The sequence below is a fragment of the Chrysochloris asiatica genome, unplaced genomic scaffold (genome assembly GCF_000296735.1).
Source record: "Chrysochloris asiatica unplaced genomic scaffold, ChrAsi1.0 scaffold00556, whole genome shotgun sequence".
In the NCBI taxonomy this organism is placed as follows: domain Eukaryota; kingdom Metazoa; phylum Chordata; class Mammalia; order Afrosoricida; family Chrysochloridae; genus Chrysochloris; species Chrysochloris asiatica.
The window spans coordinates 362,422-380,047 of NW_006409074.1; the positions used below are offsets into that span (position 1 = coordinate 362,422).

At 44.2% G+C, this 17,626-nt stretch overlaps 1 protein-coding gene across 1 annotated transcript in view; it reads left to right on the forward strand.

The window, feature by feature from the left end:
- Window positions 1-5,064: 5,064 nt before the first annotated feature.
- FLCN (folliculin) overlaps window positions 5,065-17,626 on the forward strand; it is a 20,168-nt gene continuing 7,606 nt past the window's right edge. The window contains exons 1-5 of the mRNA XM_006877695.1: window positions 5,065-5,313; window positions 6,689-6,835; window positions 11,906-12,127; window positions 12,903-13,063; window positions 14,883-14,974. Of these exons, the coding sequence (XP_006877757.1) occupies window positions 5,065-5,313; window positions 6,689-6,835; window positions 11,906-12,127; window positions 12,903-13,063; window positions 14,883-14,974 (871 nt within the window). The remainder of the gene's footprint in view (window positions 5,314-6,688; window positions 6,836-11,905; window positions 12,128-12,902; window positions 13,064-14,882; window positions 14,975-17,626) is intronic.

Below are 17,626 nucleotides of genomic sequence, written 5' to 3' on the forward strand. Positions count from 1 at the left end.
TTGTCTTCCAGCTCAATGATTCTTCCTTCCTTCTCATCTATTCTACTCTTCTGCCCTTTCAGGGAGTTTTCTGTTTCTGCCATTTTGTTGTTGATTGTTTGGACCTCTTTCTGTATGTTTTGGATTGTTACCAATGCTGTATCTATCTTGTTTGATTGTTCCTGTAGTGCTTTTCTGACTTCTTCCTTTTTTTTCTCAACTCCATTGTAAAGTGCTTTGAGACATTTTATAATCATTTTTCTGAAATCTTTCTCAGGTATCTCCAAGGCCTGCCCTCCTTCCAGCATGGAGAGACGGTCTACTTCTGGTTCATTTGTCACAGATATTTTATCTTTTTTCTGGACATGTGCCGATATGGTTATCTGCTTTTGCTTCTTGGACATGTTTAATGTTTATCTGTGGCCCTAATAGTTAAGTATGTGTTTTGGTAAGTTTTTTATATTTTCTGATTACCTCCAGGATGATGTGATCAGGTTGTGGTCTTCCCTTTTTCACTCTCCTTATTGCTTAACTCAGAGTACCTTTTTTGGGCCTCAGTTGGGCCTGGGCCTCGGCGGTGGGCCGTTTGGGCCTCTGGCTGTGGGTTGAGCCTAGGGCGGGCGGTTTGGGCCTCTGGGGGCCTGGGTGTCAGCGACCGGGCTACAGGAGGGTTGGGCCTCGGGCAGGTGGTTTGGTCCTCGGGGCGCCTGGGTATCAGCAGCTGGGCATTGGGCAGCTTGGGCCTCAACGGGTGGGTTGGGTGGATTGGGCCTCGGGGGGGCCCTGTGCCTTGGGGACCGGGCTGAGGGCGGGTTGGGTCTCAGGGGCACTGGGCCTCGTCGACTGGGCTATGCAGCACGTTGGGCCTCCAGAGCCCTGGGCCTCAGCGACCTGGCTACGCTGCGGGTTGGGCCTTGGTTGGGCCTGGGCCTTTGTGACCAGTGTGTGGGCGGATTGGGCCTCAGGGCAGGCCTTGGCCTCAGTGAGAGTGTCTGGGCCTTGGGAGGGCCTTGGCCTCAGTTGGCGGGCCTGTGTCTTGGGCATTCCTGAACCTCGGCGGCTTGGCAGAGGACTGGTCTTGGCTGGGGCAATAGAGGGCTAGGGGTCGTAGCTGCAGGGAGGTAGTGTCTGTATTTGATGACATAAAAAATGCCTCTCTCAGTCTCTCTGTACTGTGGGTACCCCGAATTTCCTTATATCCGTGCCGATATCCCTCTCTATTTATTCGGCTTTTTTAGTTTATGCTTCCTTTTCTCTGGAAATGCAGCCTTCTAAGTGGGGTTGCTCTAGCCCTGCATTCCCAGGTATGCAGGGGGCAGAGGCAGTCGCCAGTGCGGGCGTGGAAGCGGAAGCCGCATGCAGGCAGGCAAAAGCTCAAAATGCCTGTAATTCCACAGCAATTTGATCTTTAAAAAAAACGAGTTCAGAATGTTGAAATATAAGTTCTTATATTTGTACAAAGTCTGTCTGTCTGCTAGACAGAGGTTTCTTATGTGTGATTCCGCCCTTTTCCCCGAGACTGCCCTACCTGAGCTGCCTGGTCCGGGAAGCACCGGAAGTCCTCTCTGTAGATAACTTGTGATTTTTCCTAAGCTGCTTTCAGGTTTTTTCCCCTTGTGTTTGATTTTGGAAAGTTTGATTATGATACATCTTGGTGATTCTCTTTTGGCATCTATCTTGAGAGTTTGGGGTTTGTTCAGTTTCTTGGATGCATATCTTCTTGTACTTCATGCTATTTGGGAAGTTTTTCTTCTAGAAAAATTTTTCTTTGTGTTTTTAATTTTTTTGGATGGTCTCTTCCAATTCTGGAATTTTGATCACAGGCATGTAATTCCTCTTGATGGTGTACCACATGATTCTTAGAATTTCTTAGTCTTTTTTTTTTTTTTAATCTCTCATTATTTTTTCTGATTGTTCTTCTAGCAGATGAGTAGTGAAAGATAAGTCTTAAATCTTGCAATTCTGTCTTTCCTTGATTGAGACCCACTCCTTTGCCCTTTCAGTGCATTATCTATTTCTGGAATTACAGTATCAATCTTCTGGGTTTCTGTTTTCGGATTTTGTATGGTTTCTAATTTTTAATTTATTTTGTCACTTTGTTCTTGTACTTTCCTGAATTCCTCTCGAGTTTTACTAGTAGTCTCTTCAGTCTTTCTCTCAATCTTTACCAGGTAGGTCCAATGCTATTTCTTCCTTACAGAGCTTTGTCTGTTGCCTCTGAGGAGTGATGGTGTTGTATTTGTGATTGCATGCTGATATGTTCATAGGCATTGACCACTTGTGACTGGGTATGATAGATAATGGGAATGTGTGTGTAGTCCTCTGTTTGCTGTTCCTGTAGAGTAGCTGAGGGTACCATCTATCCCAGATCAGGTGGTGCAGGAGCAAGAGATGGCCTTTGTGCAGTGGGCTGGGCAACAGGAGGTATGGTTGCTGTCTCCCATCTTGTGTACCTAGAAAGAGAGAAAAAGCAAAAACAAACAGCAACAACAAAAAAAGAAAGTAAACAAGAAAAAACAAGAAAATAATAAATAGAAATAAAAAAAAAACTGGGTAAGGAAAAAGAACGAAAAGACAAATGCTAGGAAAGGTGATAAAAAAGAAAAGAAAACAAGTAAGAAAAAGATGGGAAGGGGAAAAAGAAAAGAGAGTAGAAAGGAAATGAGAAAAATTAAAAACAAAAACAAAACAAGGGAAGGATAAGAAAAGAACAGGAGGGAAACAACAGAAAAGAGAATCCTGGCAAGGGCAAGGCACTCAGTGACCATCCCTCTTGTCTGAGAAGGCAGAGAAAGGCAGGGGAGGACATCAGCACACTCTGTAACTGAGGATCTGGAGGCCAGGGGGAGAGGGTGGGACACCTTGTCCTGGATGAAGTTTCTGCCAGCCTAGAAGGTAGCTGGGGTCAGGGCACCTGGTCCTGGAAGGAGTTCTTGCCTGCCCAGGGAGTAGCTGGAAGCCGGACTCCTATCCAACACTGCATGTGTGCTTGCCCAAGGAGGTAGGGAGTCTGTGCCTCCAAAGGCACTCAGCAGTCAAGCCACAAGGGCATGCTTCTGACTTCAGGCAGAGCAGGGGGTGTATGGGAGTAGGAGCAGTACCATTAGCAGCCAGGTAGGTGAGGGTGGGGAGGTTGTAGGGAACAAGAAGAGTGTATCTTGTCGTCAGCCACCAATATAATAGTGCATATAAGAGTCCTAAAGGAGCTCTGGTAGCGTAGTGGCTACGATGGCTGTGAACCTTAGGTGAGTGGAGCTGTCACTGCCCCAATTGAATGCTGCTTGCAAAAGTTGAAAATGGCCATGCTGCATCAGACCAGCTGAAATTCACCTTTCTGCTTGTCTCCTGATGGCTGCTTTGTTCAGCTTTGATCAGTATTTGATTGATTTCACTATCCTTTCCTCTGAAGTTCAGTGTTCCAGGATCATCATTTGTATCTGCCTTGTTTGATATCTCATGTCTTTGTTGCAGAGGGTTTGGGTAGCCTGTCTGCCTAGTCTGTCATCTTGCCAGAAGTTGGAAGTTTAATTCTGCTAAATAACAAGGTCGGTATCAATGTTCTTCAGATAGATAAAACTTGACCATGCACTGTTTCATGTGGATATCTTGCTAGAATGATTTTATTTTTTAAAGTTTTCTTGTGTTGAGATATATACTGAACTGCTAAGCACAAGGTTGCCTGTTCAAGCCCACTAGCTGCTCCTTGGAAACCCTATACAAAGTTGCTATGAGTCAGAACTGATTGGGCAACACTTAACAGCAGCAACAGAGATATGTACAACATACATTTGTTATTTTCCATTATTCTTAGGTGCTCCATTCAGTGCCATTTGTTATTTTCAGTGTTGTGCAGCCTTCACCATTTTCTATTTCCATAATTTCTTTTTATCTCAAACAGAAACTGGGTACCAATCAAATAATAACACCCCATTCCATTTTTCTGGTAACCTGGTAATGTCCCTCATAACCTCTAGTCTACGTTCTGTCTCCATACATACTTTTTTATTTATGCCTCTCTCAAGGAAGCCTCTACCTCTCTCTTCCGCCCCATTCTCTTGAGGCTTTCCCTCACTGCAGTGATAATCTACCTGCACATCACTCTACAGGGGCTGTCTGTCCCTCCTCGGAACACTGCTGTCTTGGCCTCTGGGTTTACACTGAGTTGACCTTCTGCTTCTGGCTGGTAGACTCCCTCCAACACACACTCTGTCCTGAATGCCCTCTGCCACATCTTGGTTGGAAGGACAGTCACAATTTGACCACGTTCCAAGTGGTGTGGTGCTTCCACCTACCTGTTGACCACCATTGTGTTCACTGCACAGAAGCCAAGATTATCCTTTTCATATATGGTTCAGAGACTGTCTCTCATTAAATCTGTTTCTTTTTAGCCACCTATTCTAATCTTTTGTTCCTATCCTGCCTCCTAGTCGTGCCCACCTGAGGCCTGGCACCATGCTGAGTCCTCTGGTTCTCCCAGGAAATCCCCTCTCTCACTTATTGCCCTCTGAGAGTTCTTTCCCCGTCTGTCTCACACTGCATCCACCTCCTCTGGTAACACTGTCCTGTGTTCCATTTTGTTTTCTTTGCACACTTATCCCCAAATAACATTAAGCAGCTTTTTGTGTACTCTTCCCCTAGACGCAGGCTTCGTGGTGCATCCATATCACCTAACACTACTGCATGCAGTTGGTGCTCACCAGGTATTTATTGGACAAGTGAACTCCCTGTGGTATTTCTTTGTGTTGTTCCAGTGGTGTTTGCCATGTTTTGTTACATTTTCTTGTCATTCTAATGTGTGTATTCTCTATTCTGTACTGTTTACTCCATAGTGCTATCACAGTTCTGACTGAAGGTTCCTTTTATGGTCCATCTTTCCCTCTGTACCTGATACAATGCTAGCACAAAGGCCATGGCTGAGGAGACACTTGCTGGGTTGGGGCTCACCTTTGTGGGGCTAGGAGCCCATTGGCAGTGGGGCTGACTTACTCACATTGCCTCCTACTTCTTGTGTATCAGTGTCTGAATCTTTGGGACATGCTTGGCATGGCCAGCTGATCTTCTCCCTCTGTCCTCCTGCAGGCCACCATGAATGCCATTGTGGCGCTCTGTCACTTCTGTGAGCTGCACGGTCCCCGCACTCTTTTTTGTACAGAAGTCCTACATGCCCCACTCCCCCAAGGGGCTGAAAGCAGGGACAGCCCTGGCCAATGCGAGCAGGCTGAGGAGGAGGAAGGCGGTATTCAGATGAACAGTCGTATCTGCTCCCACAGCCCAGCAGAAGGGGCCAGTGCAGAAGCCAGTAGCCCAGGGCCCAAAAAGTCTGATATGTGTGAGGTGAGTGTCATCTTGGTCTCCGAAGGACCTGCTCTGTGAGGGACTGTGTACTTGTGCTGCTGCTTCTACCATCCTGGAATGGGGTACACAGTCTACATAAATTGTGGCAGAGATGGGATGGACCATGCTCCCGGTACAGAGCAGTGTGAGGACTGATGGAGTGGGCATGCTCTTTGGTGACAGGCATAGCTGAGTGAGCTTAGTGGGCCTTTGCATGTGTGGTCAAGCCCTCTGCCAGACCTCGCTCAGTTTTGCTAAACCCACCGTCCTTAGAGTGTTCCCATTGGAGCCCTCTCGGGGGAGGACTTTGTGAGATAAAGAAAGTGAAGTGTCAGTTTCCTAAAGAGGTGCTTCTGAGTGTGAAGGTCCTGGTAAGGCCCAAGATCCAGATGGTGTGGGACATGTCACAGCTGTGACCAGCATAATCCAATGAGATTCAGATTCCAAGCCAGGATCTGATGGGCAGGAGCTTCATCAGTGAAGACGACTATGAGAGGTAGAGGAGTGGGGAAGGCAGGAGGATGTAGGGAGTACTAGGCAGGACAGGGCTTGGGTGGGTCTAGCCAAGCCCACCCTTGGAGGGATCCACATTTGTTGCTTGACCCTTGAGCGGGGGGTAGCCTGTAGGCTCCTTCAGCGGTGCTGGGCCATCAGTCTGTTGGCTTCCTGCACAGGCTGAAATGGAGTAGCTTGTCTGCAGGGCCGACACAACTCTGAGGTTGTGTTCCTTGCTTGACCCCTTGCTCTGGCCTGAAGCCTTGCCAGGTGTTTGTGTTGGGACCAAGCACAGAGGTCTGGATGGCAAGGTGGGTCACATCACTCAGAAAGTGGTTCACAATAAGGTATATTCTAGCTCTGCCAATTGTCAGCTTTATGATCCTTGGCTGGCTACTCAGCATCTCTGAATTTCACTTTTCCTTTCTGTGATATGGGGGTTCTCACTTAGGGTTGGGCCTTGGATGAGATGAAATGAAGTGTGCAAAGCTCTTATCACAGTACCTGATAGATGAGTGCTCAGTAACATTATATGTGAAGTAGTGGTGTGGCTTTGTAGGGTAAGCACTGCACTGCAAGGTTGGTTTGAACTGCTGGTGGTTCAGACCCACCTGCTGCTTTTTGAAAACCCTATCAGGGTGGCTATGAGTTGGAACCAACTCAACGGCACTTAACAACAACAACAGCATTATTTGCTACTAAACAACCTCTGGCAATCTTATCTCATCAGCATTTAAATCCTCAGGTGAGTGTGAATTGAAAAGCCAGTTATTTTTATACAAAAATGGGTTGAGTTTTGTAAACTCAGCTTTGTCTAAGAGGTAAAGGGTTTGCTATCAGCTTGCTACCCAACTGGTTTTCTGTTCCTTCTCATGTCCAGGGCTGCCGATCCCTTGCTGTGGGACATCCAGGTTACATCAGCCACGACAAGGAGACCTCCATTAAATATGTCAGCCATCAGCACCCCAACCACCCGCAGCTCTTCAGCATTGTCCGCCAGGCCTGTGTCCGGAGCCTGAGCTGTGAGGTGGGTGACTGTCTATGTAGGAATCGTGTATAGTCCCTAGTTGAAAGGAACCCTCAGCAAGTTGGGTTAGGTCAGTGCCACTAGTGCATAGTACAGACCGCATCAGTTCTCCAGAGCCTATGAGAAAAAGTACTGTGAGACTCATAGGTCCTCTGGATGGTTGCTAGCTTTTCACTCTAAGCACAAATCTTGTTACTTGCCTATTCTTGCTGGACATAGATCTAAGATATGGACTATTTCTAGGGTAAGTATTTCACTATATCAAGCATAACTTTTTATAAAGTCTTGATCTCACTGTAAGCCCCAGTGGTCATCACGGGCTCTCAGGTCCTAGTGAAGACTATAAATCGGTTTGTTCTTGAACTCCTTGGCTGCTGGTGTGGAGTTCAAGTCTTAGCTCTTATGAAGTGTTTCTGTCTGTTTGCCACAAAGAATTCACAATTAGGTTACCAAAGTATCTTGTCCTTGGTATTTAGTTGATCAGACAGATTCTGTTCCCTCATTGCCAGTTACCATTTTTTTTGTGGCTGTGTGCTGTCCTTCAGCTGTTTAACCCCTTTTCATTTCCTACTGCTAATCTGCTAGTAGTAATCATGGACTCCTGGTGTGGTGCTGTGGACATTAGACTGCAAGGTCAGTTTGAACCATTAGATCCTCAGTTCTAACTCACCAGCCACTCCTTAGACTCCCTGTATAGGGTCTCTATGAGTTGGAACTGATTTCACGGCACTTAACAACAACAACAAATCTGCTAGAAGGGAGGTAAATTAGGTGTTAGGATTGTGTGTGAAATTTTCCTGAGGGGAGGGACTTGTAATAGTCCTCTCCTAAAAATGTAGGAAAATTAGAAGTTGTCAAAAATGAAATGGCATGCAAAAACATCGCTATCGTCGATACTGATGAGCTGAAATGGACTGGTATTGCCCATTTTGAATCTGACAATCACATGGACTACTGTGCTGGGAATGGCAAATTGAAGAGGAATGGTATCACATTCATCATCACATACTGAAACATGATGAAGAGCAACAAAATATTGTCAGATATGAGCCAGAAGATGAGCCCCTCAGGTTGGAAGACACTCAAAGTAAGACTAAGGAAGAGCTGTCTCTTCAAAGCAGAGTTGATTGTGATGACGTAAATGGAGTAAAGCCTTCAGGACCTTCATTTGCTGTTGGACACAACTCAAAATGAAGAGAAACAGCTGTAAACATCCATTAGTAATTGGAACATGGAATGTACAAAGTATAAATTTAGGAAAACTGGAAATTGTCAAAAATAAAATGGAACACATAAACATTGATATCCTAGGCTTTAGTGTGCTGAAATAGACGGTTGTTGCCCATTTTGAATCTGACAGTCACATGGTTTACTCTGCTGGGGCAGTGACATATTGAAGAGGAATGGTGTCACATTCATCATCAAAAACATTTCAAGATCTGCCTTGAAGTATAACTATCTGTGATAGGATAATATCCATACGCATACAAGGAAGATCAGTTAATACCACAGTTATCCAAATGTACATATTGTTGTAGTTAGGTGCCATCTAGTTGGTACTGACGCATAGCGACCCTATGCACAACAGAACGAAACACTGCCCAGTCCTGGGCCAGCCTCACAATTGTTGCCACACTTGAGCCCATTGATACTGCCACTTGGCCAATCCATCTCTTTGGGGGTCTTCCTCTTTTTATCTGACCCTCAACCCTACCAAGCATGATATCTTTCTCCAGCAACTGGTCCCTCCTGACAATATGTCCGAAGTCTGAGAGATGAAGTTTGGGCATCCTGGCCTCCAAGGAGCACTCTGGCTGCACTTCTTCCAACACAGATCTGTTTGTTCTTCTGGCAGTGCATGGCACTTTCAGTATTCTCCTTCAACACCGTAACTCAAAAGCATCAATTCTTCTACGGTCTTCCTTATTCACTGTCCAGCCTTCACATGCATATGAGGCTATTGAAAATACCATGGCTTGGGTCAGGCACAGCTTAGTCCTCAAGCTGACATCTTTGCTCTTCAACACTTTAAAACGGTCTTGTGCAGAAGATTTGCCTAATGCAATAGGTCGTTTGATTTCTTGACTGCTGCTTCAGTGAGTGTTGAGTCACCACAATGGAGGTGCACAGACAGTGTGAGACCAATGAGCAGATACAAAAAAGACTTCATCTCTCATCCTTTGGATGTATTATCAGGAGGAACCAGTCCCAAGGAAAGGACATCATGCTTGGCAAAGAGAAAGAGGGTCAGCAAAAAAGAGGCAGACCCCAATGGTATGTATTGGCACAGAGGCAGCAATTGTGGGCTCAAGTGTAGCAATTATAGTGAGATTGGTGCAGGACCAGGCAGCGTAACATTCTGTTGTGCATAAGGTTGCTATGGGTTTTGATACCAACTCGAAGACACCTAACAACAACAACAAAAGCTTGGCGATATGAACCATATATTTAACCTTCTTGATTTAAGTATATTCCAGGTTGGCAAATCTGAACCTTGAGATATAATATTTACATAGGATTTTTTTTTTCTGCAATGGAGACATGGTAATCGTACTTTACTTGTATTTCACCATAACTAATGTAATAGATTTTCAAAGAGTAATTACAGGAAGTCTGAAGCAAGATGGTGGAGTAAGCAGATGCACTGTGCTGACCTGATCCTCTGCAACAAGACATGGGAGAGTGAGTGAAACAGACACCAATGGTGATCCTGAAACCCTCCGCATCAGAGGGTGGGACAGAGGTGAATTAAGTGCTGACTGGAAGACAAAGTTGAACAGGAACAGTGAGAGAGAAGAAAAATGGGCAGACTATGGTGGGCTGGTGTGGAGGGGTGCAGCCATGTTGAGCTTTTGGGAGCAGCTGTTAATACAGCAGCCTGTGGGCACAGGACGTGGCTGGAGGTTGGCCACAAGGGGGTGCAGTGTTCAATCTCCACCCTGGGCAACTCAGTGGGCTGTGACACCCCCTCATGCTCAGCCTCTGCTTTGCCTGGGGTTGGGTGCCTGGCATAGCACCCCTGCTTCTAGATGTGTGTGACCCCGCCCTGAAGTACAGGATACAAACAGTGAACAGTGAGCTGACCTCAGTCACACTTCGGTCTCCACCACATTTACCAGGTGATAGCTGGTGAGTGCCTGAGAATACAACAATATGCTGTCATCAAATCAATATAAATATGAAACCATAGTGTCTCAGAGAAAACAGACAGTGTCAGCTTGCACAAAGAAACAAGACAGAGTGCCTCAAACAAGTGACCAAAATACAGTAAAAAAATATAACACCAGAAATGGTATCTGAACTACCTGTTGTTGGTGGTGGTCATGTGCTGTGGAGGTGGTTCTGACTCATAGCAACCATGTCTAGGGTTTCTGAGGCTGTAAATCTTTATAGGAACAGAAAGTCTCATCTTTCTCATGCGGAGCAGCTGGTAGATTCAAACTGTTGACCTTGCCCGACTCACAGCCTAACTTAAAATCCACGATGCTACCAAAACTCCTTAGATCTACCAGGTAAAGAGTTTAAAAGAAAGGTAATTAGGCAACTTCAATGGATTGAACAAAAGACCGAAAAAACTACAGATGAATTCAAGGAGAAAACATAGGCAAAACTATGGAAAAAATAGGGAAATAAATTGACAAAATTATTGAAAATGGGAACCATGTAAAATTAGCAGTTAGAGAGCCACAAGATTAATATGAAGACTTCAGAAATAGACTATATACTAAAAGGGCAAAGCAATAGAATTGAATCAATGGAAAGCCAAATTATTGATGAAAACAAATCTCTCAATAATCATCTGTATAGCAACAATCAGAAAAAAAAAAAAAAAAAAAAAAAAAACCCTGAAGAAATCATAAGATTTATGTGGGACACTATCAGTAAGAATAACTTTTGTGTGATGGGAATTCCAGAACAGGAAGAGAGAAAAAACCTCATAGATAATACTGTCCCAAGAGTTGCTGGAAGAAAACTTCCCTAACATCATAGAAGATGAGAAGATGAATGAACCCCAACTTGGTAACCCTCCCCCCAAAGAAACACCAATACGTATTATAATCAAACTTTTCAAAACCAAAGATAAGGAATGAAACCTGAGAGCAGCTCAGAAAAAAACAAAAAGTTACCATCATTGGAGAATTAATCAGACTAAGCTCTGATTGCTCAGCAGAAACCAAACAGACAAAAAGACAATATAACAACATACATAAAACTCTGAAAGAAAAAAATTGCTAACCAAGGGTCATATACATAGGAAAACTATCCATCAAATATGACAGTGAAATTAGGTCATTTTCAGACAGATTAAAATAATTTGTAAAAACCAGACCAACCTTATATAAAAAATACTAAAGGAAATTCTTTGGGCAGAGAACCAACAATAGCAGACAACCTGAGACTAAACTATATGCCAGTGTCACCTAGACTCAACCCAGATATGTTGTGAAGTGCTATCAAGTTGGTTCTAACTCAGAGATCCTGTATTGCTCACAGAGATCCTGTATATATATTACAGTGCCACACCAGGACCCCAGATATAGAAGTATGCAAAGTAAAACAAACCTATAAGACTGAAAATAGAGAACCAGAGATACAGTTGCAACAACAAAAAATATAAAGTAAAAATCCGGTATAGAACTTCCAAATGAAGAGTAAATCAAATAGATTTCAAGAAAAATAAAATCTAAAGTAAAAAAGACCTGTAACTTGTAACTGTAACCCTGAAAATTAGACCAAGCCTTATTCCTAGCCCTGGGCCAACCCTGACCCTTAACCCTAACCATAACCCTAATAATAAATGAAGTCCTAGGCCTAGCCAAGACCCAGCCATAATCTTAACCTTAACCCTAGCCCTCACTCCTTACTCTTACCTCCCCCATACATCCCCGTCCCCCAGAAAGAAAAAAAAAAGTTACAGGAACAGATGAATGCTAAATTTTTCTTTCCCTGCCCACTCTCCCAGACAATTCATGCTGGTACTTAATGCCAAGGGAAGGCTGAGGCGGTGGGTGGGACTCTATCCTTGAAACCTGGAAGGACTGCGGCCTCATATCACTTCTGTTTTCCCAGGTCTGCCCTGGCCGTGAAGGCCCCATCTTCTTTGGGGACGAGCAGCATGGTTTTGTTTTCAGCCACACCTTCTTTATCAAAGATAGCCTGGCCAGGGGTTTCCAGCGCTGGTATAGCATCATTGCTATCATGATGGATCGCATCTATCTCATCAACTCCTGGCCCTTCCTGCTGGGGAAGATCCGCGGGATCATTGATGAACTCCAGGGCAAGGCCCTCAAGGTGACGCTGATGAGTGGAGAGCCTGGTGGGTGGCAGCAGCATGTGTCTCCACTAGCCCTGGCCTTCGGCTCGGCTCTGTTGGCTTCAGAGTTGGGGATGCATGTGGTAAACCGCATGTTATCCAGCCCTCTCTTAACTTTCTTAATCTCTCTTGCCCCTACTGGTGCTGTCCTGTCCAGATCTGATTTCTTAACTACTTACGGCATTCAGACCTAGGTGTCAGCTCTGCTTTCTGAGTTTGCTCATTCTGGCCTTCATTCCAGAAGACTGTCCATTAGTCATGTTGCTGACCCACTCCTAATTAGACCTCTGGCATGGCATTACCTCTGTCAGTATAGCTCAGACTGGGCTGTGGTCAGACAACCTCAAATCTCAGCAAATTGAAGCTAGAAAATTTTGCTGCTTAGGCATTGTGTCTGTTGCAGGATGGTAGGGGGAATGGCTTAATGTAGTCATCCAGGCAAATAAGGGCCTCTCACCTCATTAGCCAGAAATAATCACATGTCTCACCCCAAACAGGGTCCCTTTGCTTGTAAGTGGGGACAGGAATGTTTGGAGAACAGCACTGATAACTGCCTAATCATGTAATCTGCCTAATTGTAGGAGAAAAGTCTTAATTTATTCTTTCTCAGGTAGCCTTTAATCTAGCTGGGAAAGCTAAACAGTTCTGGTGGCAGTTTCTGGAGCCTGCACCAAGAGCAGGATGGGAGTTAGCAGCGACATTGGTTGCTTAATTTTGCTCTGATAAAGAACTTCCCTTGTGTTTGCATTTCAGGTGTTTGAGGCCGAGCAGTTTGGATGCCCACAGCGTGCCCAGAGGATGAACACTGCGTTTACACCGTTCCTGCACCAGCGGAATGGCAATGCAGCCCGTTCGCTGACATCTTTGACCAGTGATGACAATCTGTGGGCATGTCTTCACACCTCCTTTGCTTGGTAATGAGAGTTTCAACTGTTAGAGTGAATTCAATTGCACTGTGTTGGCCGAATAAGGCTACAGACTTGGTAGTATTAAAGTAAGGAGTGGAATGGCCCCTTCTTGAGTTCTTTTCACTGCTTCTGTGGAGGTGCTCTGGCTATGTAATTGTTAGGAAAGTATGCAACGCTTACCTTTTCGTTAGGCTTTCTCTTCTGGTTTATGGAGTCTTTAGATGGACCTCACTTCCCAGTGATTTAAAAGAAATGATGGTCCCGTGTCAAGACAGAGAGGATTGCTACTGTTTTAAAAAACATAAACATTTCACTAACTTCTGTGGATCCACAGTTTGAGAGTGGCAGAGCTGGGTGATTCTGGTGAGGGTGTTTCAGTGTGGTTTGTCTGCCGGGTTGCAGCCAAATGAAGGTTCAACTGGAGGCTCCACTTCCTAGGGTCCCACTTTTGAGGTCAGCAAGTTTGCACTGACTGCTCTATTCATCACCACATAGATGTGAGAGTTGGCACCCTTCCTTCCTTCCCTCCAGTAAGTGAATCTCAAGTGACTCAAGAGCAAGGCATTATATCATGTCATTTCAGCCATAAATGGATGACTTGGCCCTGGAAGCCATACGCTGCTCACTGGAAGTGTATCCTATCACTGAGTGTACCCATAGCCTTCTTTTGAAGGGAGAAGTGTCAAAAAATTTGTGGACATACTTGAAAGCCACCACAGTCTTATTTATATTCCTCCCATGTGCAAAGTAGACTCTCCCCCCAAATTTCTTTCCTTTGCAGCCTGCCCTTGAAGTCTAAAATCTCATCATTTCAGTCCGGTGCTGTTGACTGTAGACCCTGAAACATGGAACAGAGTTTCTGAAGACCTAGAAGCTAAAAAGAAAAATTCTCCTTGCCCCATCACCTGATGTACAGTTACTCCTGTTTTTCTGTTTTTGTTTTTTAAATTTAACACAATTTAAACTTTCAAAAATACCCCAAGCAGAATAAATAGCATCGCTTCTTCAACTGCCTGTGTATCCCTATAACTAGCTCTAGCAGTTACCAACACTACTTTTTCATTTATCCTTCTTATTTTATCCTTTAAGGAGCTCTGGTAGTGTAGTGGTTACGAATCGGGCTGTGAACCTTAAGGCCAGCAGTTTGAAACTACCAGCTGCTCTGCGGGAGAAAGATGTGGCGTTCTGCACAGCCTCAGAAACCCTGTACAGGGTCGATATGAGTAGGAACCGACTGAATGGCACTTAATAACAATAATTTTATACTTTGAGCCAGAAGTATAGCCATAAGAACATTATTATACCCAATACAATTAGCAACAAGTCTCTAGCATCATTCAGCACTGTGTTCAGTTTTACCTATTTGTCTCAAGCGTGACCTTTGAATTGAACATCCCCATATTATTTAGGAGCTCTGGTAGAGTAGTGGTTATGAATTGGCTGTGAGCCTCAGGGTCAGCTGTTCCGCGGGAGAAAGATGAGGCTTTCTGCTCCCATAAAAATTTACAGCCTTGGAAACCCTGTACAGGGTCGTTATGAGTCGGAACCGACTCCACGGCACATAACAACAACAACACCGTATTATTTAGGTTGTCCTGTCTCCCAAGACTCTCAGTATAGAACAGAGTCTCCTATTCCCTTACTCTTTTATTCCCTTGCCTGTTTTGGAAGGGAACTGTTGTATAGAATTGGCTGTGTTCTGACTGTGACTGACTGTGCCGTCATGGTGATGTTCAGCATGTTCTTTTATCCCCATGTTCCCTCTAAACTGGGAGTTAGATCAAGGTTGGTCCGGTTCAGGTTCAGTTTATGCTGTGCATTTCAGGCTCTTGAAAGCATGTGGCAGCCGGCTGACCGAGAAACTGCTGGAGGGAGCACCGACTGAGGACACGCTGGTCCAGATGGAGAAGCTTGCTGGTGAGGTTTGAAGGGGCTTGTGCTGTGAGCCTCACCTGTAGAGCCTGCCCTACAGGCATGATAGGACCATCCTTGTTACAACTACACACCCACTGACTTCTGAGCCATCTTGTAGGAACACTGACACAGGAAAATGTGGCTCTGAGTAGCCCAAGCTGAGCACTGGTAAAGCTCACCTTTAAATCTTGGTGTTGGCTGTGACTCCCTTTCTCATTCTCTTTGACATGTGGAATACTCTTTTTCCTGGCAGCTGAGAAAAGCCACTATTAGGGCTTTCTGCTGTGCAAGGGACTGAGTACAGAAAGCTCTGCTTGTTGCTGTTTTATGTGGGTGGGTGCCCAGGTATCTGTTTAACACATGCTTCTGTTGGACCCAAATTTTCCATCAAGAAGATTGATTCCTAGATGCACCTCGCACCAGATTCATGCATTAGATTCTTCACAGCTGATATTCAGGGCCTCCCAGCGGGGAGCCTTTGGAGAAAGGTCCTAGTGTCCTTTTAGCATCAGTAGTTCTCAGCATCTATGGAGTTCTCCTTGTGTCTTGGCATCAATCTTTCTCTGGATCTAGAAGCTTCACAGTGTGGAGATCCAGGTCCAAAGGATGCACTCTGCTCCCAGTTCTTCCTTGGTGGTTGTAGAACTCTCTGAGCTCTGATTACTTCTCTCCTTTTATATCTGAAAAGAGACTGACTCAAAACACAGCCTTTAATCTTTAGTCACTGAAAACCTTATGAATAGCAGAGAAACACTGTCAGATATAGTGTCAGAAAATGAGCCCCTCAGGTTGGAAGGCACTCAAAATGCAACTCGGGAAGAGCTGCCTCCTCAAAGTACAGTTGACTGTGATAATGCGAATGGAGTAAAGCTTGTGGGAGAAAAGCCCGCTTCATGGGAGAAAAGGTGCTCTTGATTTGCTGATGGGGCACAACTCAAAATGAAGAGAAACAGCTGTAAACATTCATTGAAAATCAGAACATGGAATGTACAAAGTATGAATCTGGGATAATTGGAAGTTGTCAAAAATGAAATGGAACGCATAAACGTCGGTATCTTAGATATTAGTGAGCTGAAATAGACTGGTATTGGCCATTTTGAATCTGACAACCACATGGTTTACTATGCTAGGAATGACAAATTGAAGAGGAATGGTGTTCCATTCATCGTCAAAAGGAACATATCCAGATCATTCATGAGGTATAGCATCTGTGATAGGATAATATCCATGTGCCTACAGGGAAGCCCAGTTAATGCCACTATTATTCAAATTTACTCACCAACCGCTAAAGCCAGTGAGGATGAAATAGAAGAATTCTGCCAACTTCTTCAATCTGAAATTGATCAAACATGCAAACAAGATGTATTGATCATTATTGGTGATTGGAATGCAAAGGTTGGGAGCAAAGAGGAAGGAGCAGTAGTTGGAAAATATGGCCTTGGTGATAGAAATGATGCTGGAGAACGCATGATAGAATTCTGCAAAACCAATGATTTGTTCATTTCAAATACCTTTTTTAGACAGCATAAGAGACGACTAGACACATGGACCTCACCAGATGGAATACAGAGAAATCAAATTGACCACATCTGTGGAAAGAGATGATGAAAAAACTCCATGTCATCAGTGATAACAAGGCCAGGGGCAGATTGTGAAACAGACTATCAGTTACTCATATGCACATTCAAACTGAAGCTGAAGAAAATGAAAACAAGTCCACGAGAGCCAAAATATGACCATGACTATATTCCCCCTGAATTTAGAGATCATCTGAAGAACAGATTTGATACATTAAATACTAGTGACCAAAGACCAGAAGAATTTTGGGATGACATCAAGAACATACATGAAGAAAGCAAGAAGTCATTAAGACAAGAAAGAAAGAAAAGGTCAAAATGGATGTCAGAAGAGACACTGAAACTTGCTCTCCAGTGTAGAGATGCTAAAGCAAATGGAAGAAATGAGGAGGTACAAGACCTGAACAGAAAATTTCAAAGATCAGCTCGAGAAGATAAAGTCAAATATTACAACAAAATGTGCAACGACCTGGAATCAGAAAACCAAAAAGGAAGATACACTCAGCATTTCTCAAGCTGGGGGAACCGAAGAAAAAATTCAAGCTTCGACTTTCGTTATTAAAAGATTCTCTGGGCAAATTATTGAATGATGCAGAAAGCATCAAGATAAGATGGAAGGAATACACAGAGTCACTGTACCAAAGGAAATGGTTAGTGTTCAGCTGTTTCAAGAGGTAGCATATGATCAAGAGCCAACAATGATGCTTAGGGAGGAAGTCCAAAGTGCATTGAAAGAATTGGCAAAGAACAAGGCACCAGGAATTGATGGAATAAAAATTGAAATGTGTCAAGAAAGTGAGGTGGCACAGGAGGCACTCAGTCATCTCTGCAAAGAAATTTGGAAAACAACTATCTGGCCAACTTATTGGAAGAGATCCATATTTGTGCCCATTCCAAAGAGAGGTGACCCAATGGAATACAGAAATCATCGGACAATCTCTTTGATGTTTCATGCAAGTAAAGTTTTGCTAAAGGTAATACAGAAATGGCTACAATCATACATTGACAGAGAACTTCCAGAGGTTCAAACCGGATTCAGAAGAGGCCATGGAACGAGGGATATCATTGCTGATGTCCA